Raw genomic sequence first — 24,275 nt, 5'->3', positions numbered from 1 at the left:
GATACGCCTCTCTCTCTCTCTCTCTCTCTCTCTCTCTCTCTCTCTCTCTCTCTCTCTCTCTCTCTCTCTCTCTCTCTCTCTCTCTCTCTCAGGGAACAAAACAGAGTCCTCCTTTCAACTTCTTTGATTGGATAGCGATAGAAATCCAATAACATATTAGATGGTCATTGTACAGATATCACAACTGTGATATCCGAAATATCAAAACTGCGGGGATAGCGATACAATCAGAAATAAAACTGCCGTAAGCTCTCAATAAACTGATAAACTGTACCACAGACACTTTAAGTTCTTACAGGAACATTATGGCAGTACTACAATGATTCTTTCAGCGGATTATCTCATAATTTGACATAGCGCGCGCGCGCGCGCGCGTGTGTGTTAGAGAGAGAGAGAGAGAGAGAGAGCTAGGCAGTTATATGAGATGGTATCATTAATAAAATATTGGAGCGTCTGGATGGTTATTAAACAATTGCCCCTTTGCCACTGGGTGGCGCTGGTTGCCTTAGTATTGACACTATCTGATGCTACCATTCACCCTCAGTAATTCCCCCACCTTGGAGTAACATGTAAGGCATCACAATATTTAACATGCAATAATTAACGCAATAAAAAGGCGCGCTGTGGCCTATATCTCACTGTACACTGCAGCATACCTTCACAAGCAATCACTGTGGCCCCATTATATGTATATGGTGTACGGTGTGGCAGTGGTAATCAGTGCTGAGGTTAAGGTAACTAGTAATTTGTGTGTGTTTTTTTAATTCCTCATGTAATGTTGTTGTAGTATTCTTGAGGGATTTATTAATAGTGCTGTGACATTTGTATGGCACCTGTCTAAAATTCATCTCAGGATTTAGTTTATTTTCGTATGGGTGGCAATAGGAGTGGTTGAAATTTAATTCTCCAAACCATTAGCTGACGCAGGAAAAGTTGTAATTAGTTTTGTAGATATCTGTGTGACTCCAGAGCACGTCTGCGTCCCAGTAGACCATTACAGCCCGTCCTCAGTAGCATCTCCGTTTCTTGTTTCCGGTCCAGGGTGTTGTTTAATAGCTTATGCCAAAATCCAAATTAGGTTAGTAACTAGAGTTCGCGTTTATGCTTATTTGTTTTGTTTTATTTACTCTGAATTGTATTTGGGCCACAGAGTGCAGAACCTGATCTCATTCATGCGCCGCGCAATCTCCAATTACGCACAAAAAATGCCATTTACGCACAGCTCTAACGCCCCTCCTCAGATGATCCAAAAATGACATCACGTTTTGAATTCCCACGTCCAGTCCAGCAACCCAATACGCCTCCACGGAGAATTTCTCTACTCCTTGCAATTTCCAGATACAGACACAGAACAAACTCCAAGAAACAAGTAGCAGTCACATCAAGGAATAAAGTTCACTTCTAGAGGAACGGATTACAAACTTCTGCATGGATGTGTGTTTTGGACTAAAGACCTTATCATGAAAGTTCAGCTCCTGCACTTTTTCTGCCGCATGCCAGAAGATTAAACTTGTCCTTTTTGTTTCTCTTGTCTTTTTATTTATTTATTATTATTATTATTATTGTTATTTTACTGGACACATGGACTGATCGTCAGTTTTCAGCACCTTGGAATAATGAGTGACTCCTCTTGGATTCATCTTCATTTGTGGATTTAACAATTCTTACGTTGTACACTATATATGATTGAAGTCAAAATTTCAAAGAACTATGGAATCTTTATTTCAAATTTACCTTTTTACAGCCACTGTCTCCTGTATTAAGGTAAGCTAGTAAAGAAATAAAATGCAATTTAAGACAACTGTATTTATTCATAACCTTGTTGTATTACCAAAAAAAAAAAAAAAAAAAATGTGTTTAGCCTGTATGAGTATGTATGATTTCTTCACAGGTTTATGGTCAAGTGGTACAACCTTTCAAGCATCCAGGTAATAAGAAAACTGATTTTTGTGTAGATGATGTGATTGAAACTTTTATTACTTGTTCATATTATTTCCAAAATATATTTTCTTTTCCTGTATTTTATTTATTGATTGATTCTTCTAAGTTACCAAAATTTTAAGATACAACGTATGAACCACTGTAACAAATTACATAACCAAAAAGTGAAGATAATATGTAAGTTTGGCCAAGTACTTATTTCCAGCCCAGTAAATTTAATTGTTTTGTTTACCGTTCTTATTAAAAAAGAAAGGTCTGCATAAACAACTTTAACAGCTGTTTGGTTCAATCTTTTAATTCCCAAAAATCTACAGCAGAACGCCAGGAAAATAACAAGTTTTGAGTAATGTTATTGAGCTTGATTAGGGGAAAAGCCCCTTCTGGATTCTTGTTTACCCATGAACTCTCCATCCAGGCCTGCAGGTGTTGGCCACGGCCTCACATTATTGGCCTCTGGATGCTGTGGACGGGATCCATGAGCTGTGGGACCAGATTGGAAACAGACCAGGTCATGTTAACGGAAGTAATATAAGTATGTATATATACTTGCACGTATATAATCAGGGGATTGCACCATGCAGATATCAGTCTTTTTCCATTGCTATTCGCATGGTCTTCAGCTGTTGTTCACCACCCACCTTCCAGCCACGGCACTTTGCTGTTCTAAAGCCACCAAATACTTGCTTTTAAAGGTAGTGCTGTGATCAAAGCTCCTATATGTTGGAATTAGGCCTGTTATACCAAAATAAAAGGCCTAGCATGTGAGGTAATTTATTGTAATTTGCAGTGCTGCATTACATCGCATATCTCTTAATTCAGAGGTCGTAAAAGTGGGATAAAGAGCTCAGAGGCAGATCAGCACTAGAATATGTGATGCAAATCTTCCAGATTTGTTTTCAGTTTGGTCAAGGACAGACAGAACATACTGATCACTGTAATGAAAATTTATTTCAAATTACCCAAAAGACATTTACCTTTTTTCCCCCCACACATTGAGTTTGCAACCATCCATAGTTATAAAGCCACATCAGTCATTGTAACTGAAGTTTTTCAAGATGTGAATTTAAAGAGGGATCAGGTATAGACTTCAGAATGATGTGCGGAGTATTTCCTCTTGTGATTCACTCTGAGTTTAGGAGAAGTCCTCAGGTGAAGGGGAAATGAGTTGTACCTCCTTGAGCACTGCCACCGTGCACTGAGCTCAGCATCACTCTATCTTATACCTGTGCACCACATCCCTCCCATTGGCTCCAATTGTCTGTCTCTCACTGTTCTCTTGTGTCTTCTGTTTTGCGTCTGTGTGTCAATCACTATTTCTCTTCTTTGTCTGTTTGTCCAGCTCTCAGAATCCACAACCACACTGTGCTCCCTTCCTCCCATAACTCTTCCTATGTGTATACCAATGACTCTGCCTACACTAACATTTCTGCAACAGTAGGTGAGGATCACTCATGCTCACTGAAATGTATTTGTGCATTGTCACCCGCTGTCCTCTGTTGTCTTCTTTGTATCGTCATAGAGCTCACTAGAGCTGACCTGAATGTTCAAGCTATTCTCTTGTAACTGGCACTTCATATTTGCAGGAGGAGATGAGTAGTTTTTGTTTTTCAGCTATATTTGTTCTTTGGATGTCCAGTCATTAAAGTTTGGAATGTAACTACAGCTCAAAACCTGCTAGCTTCAGTGTACAGCTATTAGTGTAACGCAGGAAAAAAAAAAAATGAAATCTACTGTTGAATGTATATTATAAGCTGTTATCAGTTTGAAAGACAGCAATAATTCGGGATTAGTTGAGGATTTAGAAAGTCTGGATAACTAGACAAGCAGAGAGATGACTTTTCTGAGTATGTCTAACTCAAAGCAGACCTGCTGGTTTTAGGACATGCTGCTCCCTATTTTAAGGCTCCTTGACCTTTTGTTTTCCTGCAGACATTGTTGAGGGAATGGTCAACAAGGGCATTTTTCTAAATGGAGACAACGGTGCTACATTTCTCCACTTTGGAAGCTACCAGAACTCTTGCATTAGTGACCCTACTTTGTGTGGCCCAAAGGGTGAGTAGCCACTTCACTCCTTATTGGCAAATTTCATTGTAACTTGTCAATTATTACAGAGCAATTTATTCTAGTAATTTACACATATGATAAAGTGGCAAAAGCGAAATAGTGGCATTTTAAATATAATGAGTTTTTTAATAATATTGCAGGGATTACCTTTTCCTTTTTTTGGAAAAACCATGAAGTACAGTCACGTTTCGCTGTAGCGTCTGGAGGGAAAGTTATTTCCAACGGTTTCTCTGTCTATGCCAATCCCTTTGGAGGATATGTGGAGTTTTACACCAGAGGCAATAACAAGAGATGGAAGGCTAATATCAGCACCCCAGGTAGTATGACTGTGTTTTTGTGTTACACCCTGTTCTTTTATTTGTGAGTTTCCCATATGCATCCATGAGGAATGTGTTTTGGTCTGAGAGGATTTCATATTTTCAGCCTTAAACTGTAAGTTATGCTATTATACTCATGGTTTGGTCAATTGAAACCAGATGTAGCCACAGACAGTTGATATGGCAAGTCTAGGATGAATTTTATGAATATTTTTTTCTTTTATCACAAAACATACAATTATGATTGATATATAATAAGATGTGGTCATCTCTTATTTGCCTTCTTGCTTAAAGAGAGATAATGTTGTCCAGCTTTGGTGATTTGTAAAAGACAAGCCTGATGCAATGAGAATTGCAACATGGGTCAGAGTGTGACAATCGAAGATTTTTTACATCATGCAATGGAACATAGTGTTTAGATTCTATCAAGATTAAACCTGTTCAAGAGAGAGAAAGAGAGAGAGGGAGAGAACATGTGAACCATGTAGAATATAACATTACAGGTCAGAATTTTAGCAAAAATGATGTTCTCAAATGACTGCTGTCATCTTTGTTTTTGCTACAATTACCTAAGGTTATTTTCAAGAGGCGTCATAACTCAGAGGGCAGGTTTGATTTTCACATTCAATTACTGAGGATCAAACATCATCTGGTTCTCATACAGTGTAACATGCTGCAATTTCACAACATAATCTCAAAATGTGTTAGTTCTGTCTCTCGGTTCATGCTAGTGAGAAAAAGCTTTTGCAGGTCGCAGATTATGAAACCTGTAGATGTCCTGTGACCGATGTAATGTAACGTCAGTGGAGAGTATAAATGTTACAGTCTACATAGAAACATGTCCTGAAATTAAAAAAAAAAAAAAAAAAAAAAGCAAGAAAGAGAGTGGAGACGTGTAAGTGAGGGGTGGTCTCCAGCACATATGGTTTATATTTGAGCTAACCACAAAGGCATAGATGTGTTTTGGCTGTTTTGCTCCTCTGGCAGAAGTGTTTTCAGACAGTGAATGTATTGTCTTGGGTGCTCCCCTTATTGTCGATTTACCACAGAGAAGCTTAGGGGAAGTAATTTCTTCTTTGAAGAATTTTGTGTTGTAAACATCACTTGGGGAGTCTGCGGGGCCAGAACAGACTCTGGCCCTCAGCCCTGGTGGGCACACAGCGTTGATCTGGGTAGGAAGGGCAAAAACGGACAAATAAAATCTTAGAGACATATGGAGAAAGCAATCTTGTTCCACTGTGTCACCATCAGGGAAGCTGTCTGTATGTCATTACTGTCTACCAACAAAACAAGCTTTGAGATGAAGACCTTCACTAGTGACTGTTTTTGATGATATCCTTTTTCTTTTTTCCCTTTTATCTCTGATTTTATTTAGCTTTGTTTGTCATTTGTAAAGCATTTTTTACACCTGAATGAAGTGCTACTTAAAAGTAATATATTTTTTTTATTATTATTATTATTCCTCCTTCAGGCCCTTTCTGGACCCACATTCTCTTTACATGGACTAGGAAAGATGGTCTGAAGGTCTACATCAATGGGACCTTCAGTATTGGTGACCCCACTGGCAGCATGTCTGAGAACTATGGCGACCCATACCCCAACCTCGTCATTGGAACTGGCAATGAGCAAGGTTACGGCCACTATGTCACAGGCGCCTTTGATGAGTTTATCATTTGGGAAAGGGCCCTTTCACCCAATGAGATCCTGCAGTACTACAACGCTGCCATAGGTAGGACATCACTGTCCAATGGAAAGCATTTCCTTTCACTTTTCCGATATGAAATGTCTGGTATAACATTTCTCCTCCCTTGACTGTGCAGAGATAGGGGTTAAAAAGCAATTTCCGTCCTTTTCCTCGCTACATTCCATCCACGGCATTCATGCATGACAACAAGACATTAAACTCTACAAATATACCCCCTTTCAAATTGTCTCACATGCCTCTTGCACAAAACATTTTCTTGACCTTCCACCATATCAGTGCCTGTGTCTGACATTTTTCTGCCTTATAAGTATTTGTCAGGGTGTGGAGGCATGTAGGTTGCAGGGGGCATACCATTTTCATTTAAAATGACACATCATAACAAACTATGACAAAACCAAATACCAAATTGTGTGTTTTTGTTTTTTTCTCTGTGTACAGACTACAGTATCTTTTTGGACAGTATTAGAGTGCCGTAAATAGACAAAAAATCACGTTGGCATTTACTAGATTTTGGGAAAATATGATTGTGCTGTATGATAATGTCTCAAATCAAATCTCCTTGGTAGCCTGGGAAATGTTGTCCAGATCCTGGTAAAATGACATTTAGTGAAAAAGATGAATCACTTTTCGCTGCATGTGAATCATTCAGGTTAGTGAGGGTGTGGGCTGTCTGTTCCATTGTGTGTCTGGTAAAGTTGTGGGCTTCAACTGGTCATAATGTGTGAAGCTTAAAGAGCGGGCTGCCTTGATTTCTTCTTTAAAACCATTACCAAAAGCAATATATTTCATAGACCATTACCAGACACAAAGAGCAAGACTGTTATGGTTACAGAAAAATATTTATTTCCAGAGCACACATATAAAATGTTGCAGCGAACCAAAGAAGAGCAGGAATAACTCATACTGATACCTGTAATAAACATCCATATATGGCCATTTTCTGGTAGCTGTGGTACTGTTTTTATTAAATGACAACAAGGACATAAAATGTGTCCAGCATCTCTCAGCATCATACAGTAGCTTTGAGTGTTAATATGGTTGATTATCAAAGTTCTGTGGAGGTTATAATCTATCTCCCTACATAGCGCAGCCTGATCCAAGCATCGTAAACTGTTCAAATTGGATGCCGAACAAATGGAGCCACATTATAGGAGAGATATATGGAAATCTACCAACGCTTTTATAGCAGGGGAAATGCAACAGAAATTCAGCCATGTTACAAGCCACCATTGTGTTTCCCATTTTCAAAGAGTCCTTCATGTTCTGTCCACAGGTCAAGCCATCGTTTCTCCCACAACACCCAACGCCCCCAAACAAGCCACTTCAACTATGCCAACAATTGTGAGTTTATTCACTTTGACTCAATACCTTCCAGTCTGTCATAAAAGGCTAGAAGTAATATGTAACCAACATTATTAGGGCTATCTTTGTGAACTACCGAGATTTTCTTTACAAGTATCCACTTAGAAATGGTTTGGTAAGATATGTTGCATTTGAATAAATTCCTCTGGGTCAAAACACGCACAAAAGTCATCCAGGAAATGAGGTGGAGACCTTTTGCTTGAACCGTCATAAACGCGAACAGTTCATTTCTTATTAAACTATTGTTTTCTTTGAAGGTTGAGGAATTGGGGTTTAAAAAAAGGATATTGAGAGCACATGTGAATGGACTTGTCCTGTTTATTAAAGGGCCCGTTGTGGAGGTAGAAAAAAGCAGGACGGAAAAGGAGAAAGTAGAGACAGCTGTTCAACACTACGCATAAAATGGCTCCCCGTAGGGCACGAAGCTGAGAAAGAGCAGCACTCTGAAACACTTCAAGTCCCTACCATAGAGTATTCCACCAACTCAGGCCAGCAGTCACATTAAACATCCTGTGTGTGTTGGAACTCGTTGCTCTCTCACAAACTATCTCTTGATAGTAAAGGCTGTTTGATGCCTGATGTGTTGCCTCCCCAGAGAGCCACTGAAGTGAGTCCGCCTGTCATCAGCAGTAAGCGTGAGGAACTCCAAAGCTCCCAAGAACCGCTGTCCATGCCCATGTTGGGCTTCTGGGACCCGCGCCTGCCCAACAGGACCATTCCCTACGATACTGCCAACAACCTCACTCAGGTAGCAAGGAAGACACTAAAGAACATGCATACACATGCAAAATCACTTCACACTCAGATGCAGTGCCCACCCATGTGCGTATGATGCAACTTTTCCATTATGTGCGGTTTCTTCCACCCAGGATTTTCTCAAAAGCGTAGAGGAAGTGCTGTCTTCTCCAGGGATGCCAGAGGTAAATGAGATCACACTGTTGTTGTGAAATCTTCAAACATGACATAACATAGCATATGCAATTTGATGAACATTTTAATCCAAAGCACTTTAGAATGCCATGGGTTTCAATTTCTAATACCACATATTTTGGTGCATTTGGCAGCAGGGATAATGCTACCTGGCAGGGTTAGTGCAATTCTATAGCTACTGAACTATACAGGACTGCAGTGGGATAAAACATCTGGGAGCAGCTATAGTTGTTTAAACTTTGTGATTGTACTGTTGTACTGAACAATGCTTTGCATAGAAATTTGTGTCATCTTTGTACTGTCTACCCATCCTGACCTAAGCTTGGTGGTCACACATGCAGGCACAGTATTGCCTGGAGGACATTTTGGGCAAATTTGTGGTTTGCAGTGCATCAGGCACTCAGAGCAAACATGGTTGTTGTGCATATGAGCAAGCTGAAACAGATGTTCACAGTGTATGAGAATGCTGGACTTGTTCAGCAAAGTCCCCTGCGATCACCCTCTCTGTTCAGATTCAAGAAATTTCTCAGTCTGCTCTGTCATGGGACAGAAAAAAATATCTCAGACAGAAAACACAAAATGTTTACAATAATAATCTAGGCATGTCTTTTCTTGGCTCATGAGCTTATCACAATTTACGTTTTTAAATTTGGTATGATTTGGTTAGTTAATACATTTTAAGATGTATGACATTTTTGTTGTTGAGCAGCAGTCCACCCCTGTGGTCAGCGGCCTGATTGAGACAGTGGACAGAGTGATGGAACACATGGTGACTATCCTGGAGCCCAGCCCGAACTCTCTCATCTCCCTGGGCGGAACAACTCTCGTTGCAGGTCAGCATCATGTCAGCTCTCGATAAGGTGATTCACTGGTTGTAGTTTGTTTGAGGGAGACATGGTTAGGAAAGAAAGACACAGAGCGTTAAGCTGACCTCATGCGTTTTCTTATTCTAATAAGACAAGAGGATAGATGGGGTCAGATAAGCACATGTCAACCCCCCTCCACCCCACCTCTCATGGGTGTGGGTCCTTTTTTTGCATAATATTTTGTTTGCCAGTGGACAGGCTTGCTTGTGTCTTTCTCCCAAGGGTTGCATGACATCTTTGATCCACCCATGAAAAAGCAGATAGCTCTGTTGCCTGTTGATCTCGAGTCCATTCCCCTCTTCCTTGGAGTCAACAGTTCTCGCTCTTTACAACCTCTGAATCCACAGACTACTCTCTGATGAAGTTCCCGCAGAACTACAACCTGCCGCATTACCGCTTCCCCATGCAGGGCAAGAGCTACATCTCAGTTCCTGGGGAGGCTTTCACCATGCAGTGTGAGTTTTTTGTGTCAACATTACACATCACATTCACTGTCCATGACATGTTTTGTGTGTCCCTGATTCCATACAAAGCAAACACTTCCCAGTTTGAGGGTTTTATGTCTAAAATAACACACAGAGTGGTAGCTTCTATAAGTTGAGTGTGAATACTCCACATTAGTCCTGCACTGATTCTGCCAAGAGAAAATTGTCCAACTGAGAGGCTCTTGTTATTGGCCAGTAATTTATGATGCAGAGATTTAAGAGTTTTAACATAGCATAAAATGTAGGACAGGAGCACCATGAGGGCTTTTGTGTGGCTTTATGGTACAATGTAGAAATCCAGCTATGACTTTAATGTTGGCAGTTATTCTTTTATTCAAAATAGAGAGAATGAGAGAGAGCACTTTTTCTCCACTTACCTCCCTCATTAAAAAGAATAGACTTTAACTCACACAGTGAACTCATTTATTTACTTAGCTCACTTTTTTGCCATGGTGGGAGTGAGGGAAAGCAGTAATTATGGTGGGCATTAAAACTCTGTTTGTTTGACTCTGTGTTCAGGTCAGATTCCCTCGGCTCCATCTGGCCCCTACATGCACTGTGTTGCCATACTAACATTGGAATAAACTGTTTTAATAATACATTAAAATACTATTATCAGAAATGGAATATAGATGTTATTGCTGACACATTAGAGCCAGGACTGAGTTAACTCATGGGTCTGAATACCTGGCTGCCTGCATGAAAGGCTCCAAGGGGAGGTTTTATATCCCAATTAAAGCACTACACATTGGTGTGTTAAGACACTTTATTGCGTTTTCTCTTATTCTTTCTCTTCCTTAGGAAAGTTGTACATGCTAACTTGCCACCAAGTGATCTCTTGTGGGACCTGATGGGAGGCATTCTGTTGAAATGATTCATTAGCGGGTCAAAAACATTTATGTTTTACAGCATATAGCTTTCCATACATCTGTTAGAAATCAAACAGCTTTTGCTGTCACACTAAGTGGACCGGGGTAGAGGGCCTTTAACAAGAGGAACAAGACCATCAAGGATTTCCTCCAATTTTATTGTTTATCTTGCAGTATTAAGGTGGGACCGAGCTGGATGATGGGTCAGAGCAGGGGGAGGGGTGCAGACCTCCTACTCTACTGGTTAAGTCATTCAGCTTTCATAAGATTTCCCAACATCCACGTGGTTTGCAGCCCTCTCCCTTTCACCCTTGTGTGAGCCTACAGTTCTCCTATTAGCCTGCTGGTGCCAACCTGAGGCAGCAAGGCCACGTTAATTAACTTCCCTTCCTTGTGAGCATTTTAGCAGCGCTGCATTACATTTGCAGCCCTCTGCCTATACCTTTCACCTTTGACTGTGCTCTCTCTCCCTCCATCACTTAGCTCAAACCACCATCGTCGGCCTCTTCTACCACAACATACACAGCTATTACAAAGAGATCAGCCCTATCAAGACCAGGTAAGATAGAGTGGCCAGTGTCAAAAATCAGATACCCTTAAACCAGCCTTAAAGTATGCTAACTATTTGCAGAACAGCACCTAAAATAGAAACTTTTTAGTCATGGTTTTTGGTAAATCTTAGTCACAAAGGTATACTGTAAACAAAATTGTTTACTGTTAAGTCAATGGAATTATAAATCTCTCAGATGGCCTAAGATGTTACAGCACTAAATGCCCTCAGCATCAACCAGAAGCACTTCCTCTGTGGGGGGGGGGGGGTCGGGTCCCCTGGTACCAAAGCGCGTGCTTCCTGAAGCAAAAGAACGGCTGGTGCCTGGGGCCAGGCGCTTATCTGTCCTCCCGCCTATCTCTCATCTCATCACTCACCCTACACCGACTGATACACCCTGCTATTAGCACCACATATCCATTTGCCCTCCTCAGTTATTTTCCCATCACTGGGCCAATTAGTTCTGCTAAAACAGCAGTGTTTATTTTTACCTAAACTTTGATAACAGCGTTTAAAAGACCTGTTTTTCCTCCTCATACATGTTATTTACCCTTTGAATTTACAGTCATAAGCAACCTGCGTTTGTGACAGTGTGTCACATAGTTAGTATTTGATAGCGAAGCTTGTGATTGATTGTTTTTAATATGGCTGTCCTGCTGCTCAACTGCCCCATGGGTGAGAATGTCCCCTTGTATGATGATAGAAGGGTGACACTTGTACAATCCTAATGCCACATATCTGATGACCATGGAAAACTAGTGATGCAACACTGTGGGTTGTCAGTGTGATTTATAACAAAGACAGATAGATCAAAGTCCCACTTTCATGCTACTGTTCTGGGACAGTGTTTAGATGTTAATGCCAGATCAGAGTGGGTTTCTACTGATTTATCCAACTGTGTCTGATTCTGTCTTTATTCCTGTCTCGCTGTTTCTCTTATTTCTTCCTCTGTCAGGATTAATGAAGCAACTGACTTCAAGGACCACAAGATCCAGGTGGCCAGCTGTCTCATCTCTCTGAAGGTGGAGCCTTCACCGGCCCTGTCAGTCAACCTCTCTGGAGCACCACTCATCAAGATCGTCCTCACCCACATCCTGGTAAGAGTCTGCTTTTACCACATGTAACTCAGTTTACGTTTTCCACATGGCCAGCGCAGTTGCCGCATGTGGGATATTTATCTTATCAGAGGGCAGAGGGTCGGTGGTTTGCTTGTGGCTGCAATAGTTGGATCCCCCCATATGAAAGCCATCAGCTCTATTTTCGGCCTGCTCTTATGTAAGAAGATGAGCGTCGATCACTGACCAAGGCTCTTGCAACTGGGTACCCACCAACACAAAGAGGGAAACTTACTTTGGTTTTCATTAGCGCATCTCAATTTTCCCTCGCAGAGCATGTGGCCTCCTGAAAGCAAGCTTGATTATGGACATTTGAACTGTGGGCAACGGCCCTTTGAAATGAACAATAACTTGCCTTTATGAACAACATATTTTTCTTCCCTGCTTTGTGGCAAGGACTTTGAAAACACGTTGCCAGTTTTCCATGGGAAACGCATTTGTAACCCATAATGAAAATTAACTTTTAAAATGTGTATTGAATTTGCTTGCCTACATGTTTAAATCAGAAGTGTGTCAGAGTACTTCACAGCCATAGTCTGCACAATAATAGGGCTGTGAATGTGAAGCTATTCTACTCACCTCAATTTGTGAATAATATAATTATGTATCATAGAAAAATAATGAGTAAATCCCAGAGTCCCACTAGATGTAAAGTAGGCTGGTCATTTCAGAATATGTAAGTCCGATGGTTTTCAGTTAAGAACTGTTCACTTTCTATTAAAGTGAATCACCAATAGTTTTTTCCCCCCTCTCTCTTAAGAGTACAAATGAAAACCATGCGGCTTTGTGAAACCATGGCAATATTGCTTTGTTTGCCTTCATTTTCCCTAGTGAAATAAATGTTTATGCTGCAATTATCTGGCCTGGTTCCTGTGACAATGATTACTGTGTTTGTTTTAGCAGACACCATGGGAGAGAGCTTATAATCTCCTTTGTTATAGGAGTGCTGGAGATGCTCACCAGCTCTGCTGCATGTTGATTCAAGGTGTTTCTATTTTAGTTGGATTGCCTTTATGTCTGATGTAAGGATAAATCAGTCTTTCTTACATTCTTTCCTCTCGACCACATTACAAATAAGCTAAGGCTGTTGAACTTATTGCTAACCCATACTGATTAGAACGAACTGTGCCAGCACTCTTCTTTTCAACTTACATTAAGCTATACAGCTTAGACCTGCATTTATATTTAGGGGTTGCATCATGATTTGGCACAGAGCACATTTGGCTGTGACCATATCCAGAAAAAGGGCTGTTTTGCTATTGCTGGTTTGCTGCGTAGGCCTTCAGATGGATTTGGTCAAAAAGTGACTATTTTTGGAATTTTTATGTCTTTGGCAGCTGTTAGATACTTATCACCTTCTAAGTTGGAGGTAGGGAGAGCTGCTCACTCAGTATGTGGCAGACCTTTCCCATCATTGTTTATGCCGCTCTTTACTGTGTGCACAAGTCAAGCCCCGAAAACGGCCTCCTATGGCACTGGTCCAGTGGTCTGGAGCAAGTGATTTGTGGTTGACCTCTCTGTTTAGCCCCAGAGAGGAGACAAGCACCCAGTGACTTCATTAAAACCCAGTAGGAGAACTGTCTTTGAGGCAAAGACCTGTCAGCTCCCCCATATTTCTTGGTTCTCCTAATGCTGTCTTGGTTACAAAAGGACCTGTGTACCAACTCAGCTGTACAAACTGTCATCTACTGGCATGATTCCAATCCAGACAGTCATCCATTTTCTTTATCTGACACCTGCCATGATAAAATGTACTGTACCATGGATTGATGGATTCACAGACCCATAACAACCTTGGGTCGTAGCAGGTAGCAGCAGCTCACAAGGTCAGAGCCATGTGGTCGGTGTCTGTACAACCTTGCTCTGTTGATTGATGCCCTCTGAGATCACCAAAACACCCAAGTGAGGTCATGCCATTCCCAGCTGACTGGGTCAGGGCCGAGGTGCCGCCTTCATGGGTTATGTGTTGTGCAGCAGGCCTGATACCCAGACAAGGTGTTATCAGGTCTGTTTGAGGCCCGCTAGCTTTCTCACGCCATTCAGCTGCCGTGCTGATTGGACCCTGGCTCCACCAGTGATTTATTGTTACTGTCTGACCAGGGTTTGGTTTGGGAGGGCCTGAGGAGAGAGGAGGAGAGGGGGTGGGCACTGGGGTCTGTAGTTAAACATTAATACATACATAAAACCCCCAACACCTCCTCCTTGTCCTCCTCCTCCTCCCTGTCTTCTTCTTCCTTCAAAGTATCACACTGATGGTATGAAGTGAACGAATGGAAAGATTGATTTCATGAGCGAAGCTGATTTTTAGGGTCAAAACTGAAAGGATTCAAAAACCAGATTTTGACAAGCGGGACCTGACTTTACAGGCTAATAAAGCAGTGTGTTAGTTTGGCGGCTCCAGAACAAGGGCCAAGGGGAACGGTGGAATGGGGAGGTAACACAGGAGGAGTGCTGGAGGCCTCTTTTTGTCCCCCATACCAGTGTTCACTTTCACCTCATTTCATTCAAAATGTTGCCTTTGTATGTAATCATTTCTATTTAGAAAGAATATAAAAAGCTGAAGATTTAAAATTTTAAATACACTTCTTGAATGTATAGATATCACTGATATGCAACCAATATTCGAATATTCACCAATTGATTAGGAAAAAACCTGTTATTGGCTAGATTTTGAACATTCCACTTAGTTTCCTGGTTCCCTCCCATAATTTAAAGAACATAAAAGGGAGAGTTTGGTGGGAAAGGCAGGAAAGAGGTCAGGGGAAGAGAGAGTGGGTGGCTTATGTTTACAAAGGCGTCTAGACTTGTTGGAGCTTCCTAATAAGTGCGGACAATAATGGATTAATTGTTCAGCAACTGTGGAAATAAACACACAGAGGCTATTTAAAGCTTTCTGATACCCAATCTATTAATCATGTAAGTTGATGCTGGTATCAGTCTTTTCTGCCACAATAATAACCACCCTTTATTGCCAGTCTTTTTATAACTCTCAGCACACGCCCAGCTTAAATCTTGTGGGTAAGTTACTCCCCCTCTCTCCCTCTCTCTCTCTCTCTCAACCACCCACACTCAGCCATACACTGACATACACACACACTACACACGCACACACACACACACACACACACACACACACACACACACACACACACACACACACACACAACTACAGGCTGTATGAGCCAGCATACTGATCAATCACAGATGGAAGTCTGGCTATTGCTATACTCGCCTTGCCAAAAGCTTTGCATTTAGAGTCTCCCGTTACCACTCCTCCCATTCACCGCCCCCTCTCTATCACCACTCCATCCACACTACCACCAACGCCCCACCACCACCTCTCACTACACGCTAAGCAAAACAGAGCTCCAAATTGACTCCCGGGGACAGCAGAAAAAGGCCTTGGCTCTGATTCTGTCTATATCAAGGTTTTGCTGGCAATACTCAGTACTTAATGTGAGTAAAAGGAGAACAACTTTCAAAGTAAGAATGCAAACATATTTTCCTGTGGTTATGACACCCTAGCTTGTGGCAGGACCAGATGGCATCGGTGGGTGGATCCTCAAACTATGTGCTGACCAACTACTGCCAGTGTTCACAATGATATTCAACCTGTCTCAGGCTCAGTCTGTCATACCTACATACTTCAACAAGTCTACCATCATTCCTGCGCCCAAAAAAACTAGACCAGCCTGCCTGAATGACAGTCGACCAGTACTCACCTCTGTAGTGATGAAGTGCTTTGAACTGCTTGACGAGGATTGCATTTGCTCCTCACCACCCAGCACACTGGACCCTCTGTAGTTTACCTATACCACCCCAACAGCTCGACGGAAGATGCCATAGCACACATCCTCCCCAACACCTTATCTCACCTAGCCAAGAAAGGGAGCTATGTGAGATTACTGTTCATTGACTACAGTTCAGTGTTTAACACCATAGTTCCTTCCACAATTGTTACAAAGTTCAAAGACCTGGGATTAAACACCTCACTGAGCATGTGGATTCTTGACTTCCTGAGGGGCAAACCCCGGGAGTCGGGGGCAGGTGGACACACCTCTTCTACCCTCATCCTTAACAGTGTATCACCCCAGGGCTGAGTTTTGAGCTGCCTGCTGTACTCCCAGTACACACGACTGTGTAGCCACTTTCAACTCAAACACCATCATCAAATTTAATGAGAACACATCTGTTGTGGGCCTGATCACAGATGACAATAAAACAGCCTTCTCCTGAACATCAGCAAGACTAAGGAGCTGATAATGGACTTTGGGAAGGAATGGGGAAGGAACAACTCCCTGCTTAATAGCAGTGAGTCCTTGTCTCCACATCACCGAGGGCATGAACTGGGCGCTGCATACTGACTCAGTGGTGAGAAAGGCAGAAGCTTCACCTCAGATACTTAAGAAAATTTCTGCTCCTGCACAATAGAGAGCTTCCTGATGGGGAACATCACTACCTGGTACAGAAACAGCACTGAACAGGACCACAAGGCCCTGCAAAGAGTTTTTCATTTGGCTCAACACACAATAGGCGGTGCTCTACCCTGCTTGATGGACATTTACACCAGGCGTTGCAAGAATAAGGCTGGAAGAATCATTAAAGATCTCAGCCACCCGGATAACAGCCCTACCCTTTTTCCCTACTGCAGTCAAGAAGAAGGTACCAGACACACCAGGCCAAGAAGCTCAAGAAGAGCTTCTACCCTCATGCCACTTGGATCCTACAGTTAGGTCCATAAGTATTTGGACAGTGAGACAATATTCATAATTTTGCCCCTGTACACCACCACAGTGAAATGGAGTAATCAAGACATGATTGAAGTGCAGACTTTCAGCTTTAATTTAAGGGGTTGAAAAACACTTTCCTAGTTTTGGCATGTATGATGCAGTTTCTGGTGCTATTTAAGTCAAAAGATGGTGGTGGTACCTCTTACTATACTGTGAGGTTCTTTGTGGAAAATAACAAATAAACAAACAAACCAAAAAGCCAATCTGAATTGGACCCAGTTGTTTTAGAGAAGAGGGCGGGGCTACTAATACTACCAGCCAACCACTAGCAAAAATATCATAACAACCAACACACACACACACACACACACATGCACCACCCCCTACACGCCCATTTAAAAGATGTCATAACCTGTGAGTGTAGTCTACATGGAAAAAAAAGCAAATACCATGTGTGTTGTTTTGAAGCCATGTTTATCGTCATGGTCTTTGTACCTCTGATGTAGTTTAATTGTCTCCAGTTTTCTTCGACCTCTGCACACCTATCAACACTTACACGGTTGTTTTGAGTGTCGACCTCAGAGACCAAGCCGAAACCACAGCTGCACGTCTTATTACATTTCCCCTGATGTAATGATCTCACTCAAGGCCAGTTGGGTTGTGCTTCAGATCACTACTCCACATGCTGTGTGTGGTGATGGGCTCCAGTCAGACCCTATGGTGCTGTCAGTAACCAGTTTGTAAAGGCCCATTATTAGTGCTGGGGTCTGTGCCCTGTCTGAATTTCATTTTGTGTCTGCTGATCAATAGGGTGTTTCACTATGTTGAATATAAGATGGTTTTGTGGGTATTTTTTTCTCCAGGTTGAGCATTCTGACAAGGCCAAAATGTTATGCTGTTTTGCTGGTTTGATATCGGTTGACTAGTGATTTTTAAAAATGTCAAGTGAGTGATTTTGATTGAGCAACCTTCATTTAATAGGGTTTCTTAACAGACTCAAGGTCAGATGTTGTGCTGTGGTTGGGTCCTTTGAGCCTGCTGGATGGGATAGTGTTTCACCATACCTCTGTGTGCCGTTCCCAGACATACTGCAATAAAGTGTTTCCTTTACTTACTAATATTAACAACGGTCAATGTTGCTTTTGGGAATTGCATGTATGGCCTTTATAACATTACGCAGAACAAAGAAACCACAGCTAAAACCTGTTTAGAAACTCCTACATGTCTTTTATTCTCTTGCCTCCTGTGCAAACAAAGCCTTTTCCCCAATGATTTAAACACTTCCACCTTGAGGGACATTCACTGTAGCTTTAAATAAAATATTGTTTGGTTTAAAGTGTGACTGATGAGTTCTGATCATAGAAATTTAATGAGCCATTCAATTTTTATGGTTCTGATGCTCTTGTGGTCCCTGCTGGCAGTTACACTGTTAAGAAATTATATCTATACCACATGCAGCTCAGAAAGTGCAGCCGAAATTACACTCTGGCACTCCGTGTTCCGAAATATGTTGGAACATTTGAGGGAAAAAGAGAAGATCGCCGACTTATTCGCACTCATAGTGTTGTGTAATTTTTCACTGGTTTTTAAATTTAGCACAACCACAACCTTTATTTAGACTTCATTGCTCTTGAAATATGCCTTACAGCACTTGAGGCTGAATGTCACTGTGCCAGCACTGAATGGAATGAGCGGGTGTGTGTGGGATTTATTCAGACTATAAAGAGAATGTGAATTTTAGGCGATATTTCTCTTTTGTGCACTTTGCAGTCAGATTTGATTGAAAAAAATTCCAGTGTAGTGGAAATTTGCCTTTTAATCTGCATGCCTTGAAAGCAAGAGGAAGCATGTTAACCACTGTTTACAAGATTTAAAAAACAACAACAACAACAACAACAAAAAACATGCATGTCTTTTTGCAGTTTTGAGGTTGAGAGCTGGGAGTTGGGAACAAACTAGAACTAGAACAAACTGAAAGTTAACTTATGACAGAAGCTGAATTTTCTAAACTCATAATCAAGTGGGATGAAAACAAAACAATTTTGAAGTAAAACTTCAACAGCATTTTCATAGCTCTGTAAGTAATGTGATGTTGTTTGAAACTGTATGTGTATGTGTGCATACACACTGTCTGTATGTGACAGACTACTGCTGCAGCTGTGGGTTTGGGTTGTGTGTCTGCAGCATTAGTCTATGTGTATTGAATTGACTCGGTTGAAAGAATAATGGTGGTGGCTGGTTTGCAGCTTTCTCCATCTTCACTTCACTTACACCTTACTTGAGAACCAGCTGTCAAAAACTAAGATTTAATTTAGCCTGCAATAACCTGATGTCTTGGAATCTGAAGAGGCGTATGCTGTCGGAGTTTGGTGCAGTGAGCACAACCTCAGAGGTTTTGGCTTCTAGCTCTGCCAGTCATGGGAGGTCTGGAAGTCACCACAGAGGAGAGCGGAGCTCCATGCGTTTACACAAATTGCCGGGTATGTCATGTAAGGCTTATATGTAGATGTGATGCATGAGAGTGTGTATTTTCATTCCTCATCATTGTGCCCAACAGGCTCAACACAGTCATTAAGCGGCAAAAGGACAACATTTGCTTTGGATTAGAGGGATAGACATATCAGACGGTAGCCAGCATTTCTCCAGTTGGCAGGGCACACATTGAAGGTCATTGTTTCACCATAGCAACAGATTGGTGAGATGGTGGAAAGGGGCTGTGGGGATGGTGTGTGTTACCATTAATCATCAGGATATGGCACAGAATCTCCTCCAAATTCTTGTGCAGAGATTGCAATGCACAGTCATGTGACAGACGTAATAATGACAACATGGCGACTGAAAAGTGCTTTGTTCACTCCAAAAGAGCTGCATCGCCCTTTACTTTGGTCCCCCTGCAACTGGTGCATTCTCTATGTCTACCGGTACATCTGAGTCTCAGTCAGTATTAACTATAAACTCCTGGTAAGGCCAGTACTCCAGGAATTTACGGGAATAGTTCACCCAAAAAACAAACAAACAAGATAGACATTTTAACACTTACCACCAGTGCGATCTATCCGTCTAAATAGTTTGTATGATTTTTCAAGGTTTTCAGTCACAATCTCCCCTATTCCTTCTCAGCAAACTGTATCTATCTGCCCACAATGACTATAAATGAAAGGTGGCTAGATGGAGTTTGCTGGAAATATCCACAAAAGAGTACCCTTCTAGTCCCATTTTGTTGGGGTGTGTCGACAGAAGCCTCACCAAATCACACACACAAAAATTACTTGGATGGATAGCTTGCTCCAGGAGTACGGGGGAAAATATCTTTTTACTTTCTGAGATATGACTTCTTCCTTTTTGAGTATGACTGTTTCCTTATTTTAAAACCCATAGGTCATTGAATTGCAGCTGAAGGAGCTGTAGTTGACAGCTGCACCAAATAAGACAGAGAAGCCCCAGAAACACCTTCACAATTCGCGATTTATCGCCCCCTCTCTCATGGATTCTCCACCTTTATCTGCCTGTCACTCTGTATCTCTTTTCTTTCTACATCTCCTGCAGCTGTTTTTCTCTCTCTCTTCCTCTCTGAGTCTCTTCTTCTTACGAGGCTCAAAGTGATTTCCAAGGCGGTCCTTGCTGGCCTTCTGTTATTAATAAAGAGTTGGAGCGCCAGCTGCAGTCTTGGCTGGTAGATGCTGAGGCCTCAGGGCACCAGGGAACAACGGCGTACGCTCAAAGCCTGGCCAGATCTCTGAGTGCATTCTAACACTCACCAGTGACTTTCAGATCCATGTCCCTCTCCTCAGATATCAACTCAGAAACACACACTGGGTATACCACAAACAGACAGTTGCTACAGGGGAACAGCGGCCAACCAGCACTCCTCGCATGTGTGATGGTCTACTAGTTGATGAATTTTTTTTTTTTTTTCTTTTGCATCTGGTGCATGTCAGGGTTTGATAGCGATGGACTGTGTCTCATGAGGCGGGGTTTACGTTTTGAGCTCAACGCAGATAATTAGTCTCTCTTCAATAACAAAGCTGCATCAAAGGTTCAGTGGTTGTGGAGAGCAAATATGTCACTGTAAAGCGACGGTTACAGTGTGCGAATGTGCCCTCTCACTCTCAGCTGCAAGCGGATGCCTGTTACAGTCCTCTCTTCCATCTGCTTTCATTTACACCCAACAAGAAATGTGAGTTATTAAAGCCCGCAGGGGACCAGTAAATTCACCCACAGGGTCGCTCACAGCTCCTTAAAGCCAGCCGCCTGCCCATGATGAAGGGCTGCATTTATGGCTCCTCATGGTGCTGGAGCTTGTTGTCCTGCCTACTTCGATGCGTCACGTCAATATCCATCTACGTATTCTTCTTGAGGGTCACAATACACAGTGACTAAAGAGCTGTATGTGCAAAACAGATAAATTGAGAACAACTATTTGGTTACACAATGAAGTCAATGTATTGTGCTATGCTTTGTAATATGAATCATTTAGCCTATGGGCCAGGAAACAGACAGCCTGACTGTCAGTTTCACTCTCACTCTCACTTTTTCCAGAAGGAAATAGTGCAGACATAGTCCATCTCAACATACACTTATCCAGTCTGAGAGGCTCTGGGCTCAGGGAATAACGAGAGGTGTGTAGTCTCCCAGTGTACGCTTAGCCAGCCAGCGAAAGTGTTGTTTTCCTCAGATGACAGATTGAGGAGGGTAGAGGTTTAACCTGAAACCAGGGCCAAGCCCTAATTACTGCATTCTTGCACTTTAGCCATTAGCTCACTGTCTCTAGGGAATCCAAATCTCATATTAAGGAATTACGTGGAAAAAGTGAGTTATAATCAAATAAGATTTCTGAGGACAGTGGGGAATCTTGCTCAATGTAATAATCACCTTTAGTGAGCTCTGATCTTTGTTTTGTGTTTCCATTGTTATGATGTCTGACTGGTTATGATGAAGTTTTCTTTAGATGATTATTGGCATCAAAACACCAGTGAAGCGTTTTCTTTTTGTATCAAAAACAGAAGTAATGAGGTGGTGTATTCCTCTTCGTGTCCAAAAGCAAGCTGCAGAGTATTTTTAGTTTTAATACATCCAGCTCTAATGCTCCTATTGAGTATATGGGTACTTAGAAAAGCCAATGGGCAGTGAAGAAGGAGCACTGCTAATTTAGTCCAGCTCCTCTCCTGGATTAAAACACATGTTCCTAACAGGTTACTCTGAGTTATGTGACTAAGCTAAAAGCTTGTAATTTAATTGTCATCAATCAGCCAGTAGAATCAAAAAGTTCATTTTCACTGTATCACATTATTTATCCTGGCAATTAAAGCATTGTTTTAGCAACAGAATAAGCTATGTTTTCTTTTCCTTTTCCTTTTCAGAGCAAAGACCAGCAAAACCAAGCTTTAAATGCAAGCAATAAAGTCTTCCTCTACTGTGCCTTCTTGGATTATAGGTGGGTCTCTGTAAATGACATATGTACAGCATGTTACACTTATCAGCACCATTCAATGTTAATACTTAGTCCCAAAGGTATGCTTTTGTCTTTATGGGCAAATTTGCGTTTTCTTTTTTTTTTAAGTGAAGGCTTTTCAAAGGTCTGGAAAGCTTTATTTAGTTTTTGGTATTTATATCAAAGACATCCACATTGCTGTTTCAGCTTGTTGTATCTTGAGAAATGGTATGCACCAACCTTCTGCGAAAATATGGTGATCTGATAAATGGAGCCAAAACACTCTTTAGAAACCATAAATCATTTTAAAAGGGAGTGTGTTTTATTTGGCTTCAAAGACTTCCTCTCCTTACTCCCCTTCACCCTGAGGTTCAAGAAAATGTGAATTATTGGATTGCCCTGTCAGATGTTTAATTCTGCAAAATATGCTCAGCACGCCTCCCACAAGGGATCATGTTGAATATTCCCAGCCTGCAGTGTTCCTAGGATAACCCTAAGTGTTTTTCTGTGTGTTTTTGCTTGTTAAGAAAAGTATGTGTAGTATGTTATCTGCAAAACCACTGAATAATTTCTTAGCCTCCACAAGTTAATTTAATTATCTCCTTTTTCAGTTCAAAGGAGGGAGTTTGGTCCAATGAGGGCTGTGTGCGCTCAGGTGGCAACATGACATACTCTGTGTGTCTGTGCAACCACCTCACCAACTTTGCCATTCTTATGCAAGTGGTGCCCATAAAGGTATGTGGCTTTGGCCTCGCGTTAAGATGATGATGCGCAGGACAGGAAGTATGCCTTTCTAGGAGGTTTTAAGTAGTAATTCTAACTGTAATAGTATTTTTCCTTTAACCATGTAAAATCTGCTGTCAGAATTTTTTTGAATGGAGGTGGACCCTGTGTCTCACTTTGTTGCTTTTTGCTGGGAGCATTGTCCTGCTACACCACCCTGATTCCATAGTGAGCTTCTCCCTGTATGTTCTTGTCTGTTCCACAGTACATAACTAGATTTGTAGGGGTGTAATTGGACAGGAGGCAGTGGTTTACCACACAGCAACCCACCACCCAGAGGCCCCACTGCTGCTTTTGGACAGTTTGCCATTCCTCCCTGTAGGTCAATTGTGAGCAGACCTACACAGTAACAATGTTGGTTTTGCTGGTGGTTTTATAGAGAAGTACTGTGGACAGCCATGATTAAGTGTGGTTCTTTCGGGTCACTGCAAAGGTCAGTGGTCCATTCCTCAAGGACCACAGTCTCTCAAGAGACCAGAAACTATCCCTGTGAAAGATTTGGGTTAACATTTACGCCACTGCTGCTCACTTACTCAGTAAATGCTGTTCTTCATAATATTTCCAATGTATAGAACACATTCACATTATCTGAATTTAGCTGACGCTCTTACTCAATGACGTACAATGCCAACTCTGTGTACATTGTCATCATTGTCTATTCTCTGTTATACCAGAATATGCACCATGGGAGTATGGTCAGCATCACGGATCGCTTCTTTAAATAGAGAAGTGGAGTCCTTTTTGCAGCGAAGTGGGCCAGTGCTGTATTTAAGTAACAGAAGTCTATTTGATGCTATACTTTCCCTCGGCCAGTCTCTAATTAGTGGGCTGCCTCATCCCTCAGCTGCTGGGGAACATCCCACGTCTCCCTATTCTGGATGGTTCAGACTTCTCAGCCCTGCTAATGACAAGGCACATGTGAAGAGATTTAATGGAGAATCAAACCCAAACCCTCAAAATAGCTTAAAGTCAAAAACAACATCAATGCACTGGGCCATGCGCCACAGATTTAAGCATATGGACAGACACAATTACTACTGTCTGTCCTTGACTCGTCTGACAATGTATGTTGTGTATATATCTCAAAACCGTAAGAAGGCAGAACTTTTTGACGGGAAATGTTTGCC

At 41.8% G+C, this 24,275-nt stretch overlaps 1 protein-coding gene across 2 annotated transcripts in view; it reads left to right on the top strand.

Moving 5' to 3' along the window:
* Positions 1-1,340: 1,340 nt before the first annotated feature.
* adgrd1 (adhesion G protein-coupled receptor D1) overlaps positions 1,341-24,275 on the top strand; it is a 29,812-nt gene continuing 6,877 nt past the window's right edge. Inside the window, exons 1-16 of one of the 2 annotated variants that reach the window (XM_030060988.1) lie at positions 1,341-1,764; positions 1,892-1,928; positions 2,357-2,473; positions 3,281-3,379; positions 3,871-3,993; positions 4,146-4,322; positions 5,794-6,051; positions 7,301-7,368; positions 7,985-8,137; positions 8,259-8,309; positions 9,029-9,152; positions 9,533-9,640; positions 11,023-11,098; positions 12,045-12,186; positions 22,295-22,368; positions 22,977-23,100. In XM_030060988.1, the coding sequence (XP_029916848.1) occupies positions 1,711-1,764; positions 1,892-1,928; positions 2,357-2,473; positions 3,281-3,379; positions 3,871-3,993; positions 4,146-4,322; positions 5,794-6,051; positions 7,301-7,368; positions 7,985-8,137; positions 8,259-8,309; positions 9,029-9,152; positions 9,533-9,640; positions 11,023-11,098; positions 12,045-12,186; positions 22,295-22,368; positions 22,977-23,100 (1,785 nt within the window). In that variant the 5' untranslated portion in view covers positions 1,341-1,710. The remainder of the gene's footprint in view (positions 1,765-1,891; positions 1,929-2,356; positions 2,474-3,280; positions 3,380-3,870; positions 3,994-4,145; positions 4,323-5,793; positions 6,052-7,300; positions 7,369-7,984; positions 8,138-8,258; positions 8,310-9,028; positions 9,153-9,532; positions 9,641-11,022; positions 11,099-12,044; positions 12,187-22,294; positions 22,369-22,976; positions 23,101-24,275) is intronic. The other variant, XM_030060989.1, reaches the window with a different exon arrangement.

Source organism: Myripristis murdjan, chromosome 9 (genome assembly GCF_902150065.1).
Source record: "Myripristis murdjan chromosome 9, fMyrMur1.1, whole genome shotgun sequence".
Classification (NCBI taxonomy): domain Eukaryota; kingdom Metazoa; phylum Chordata; class Actinopteri; order Holocentriformes; family Holocentridae; genus Myripristis; species Myripristis murdjan.
Note: the sequence above shows the minus strand (reverse complement) of the source record. Positions and strands in the feature narration are given on the sequence as shown.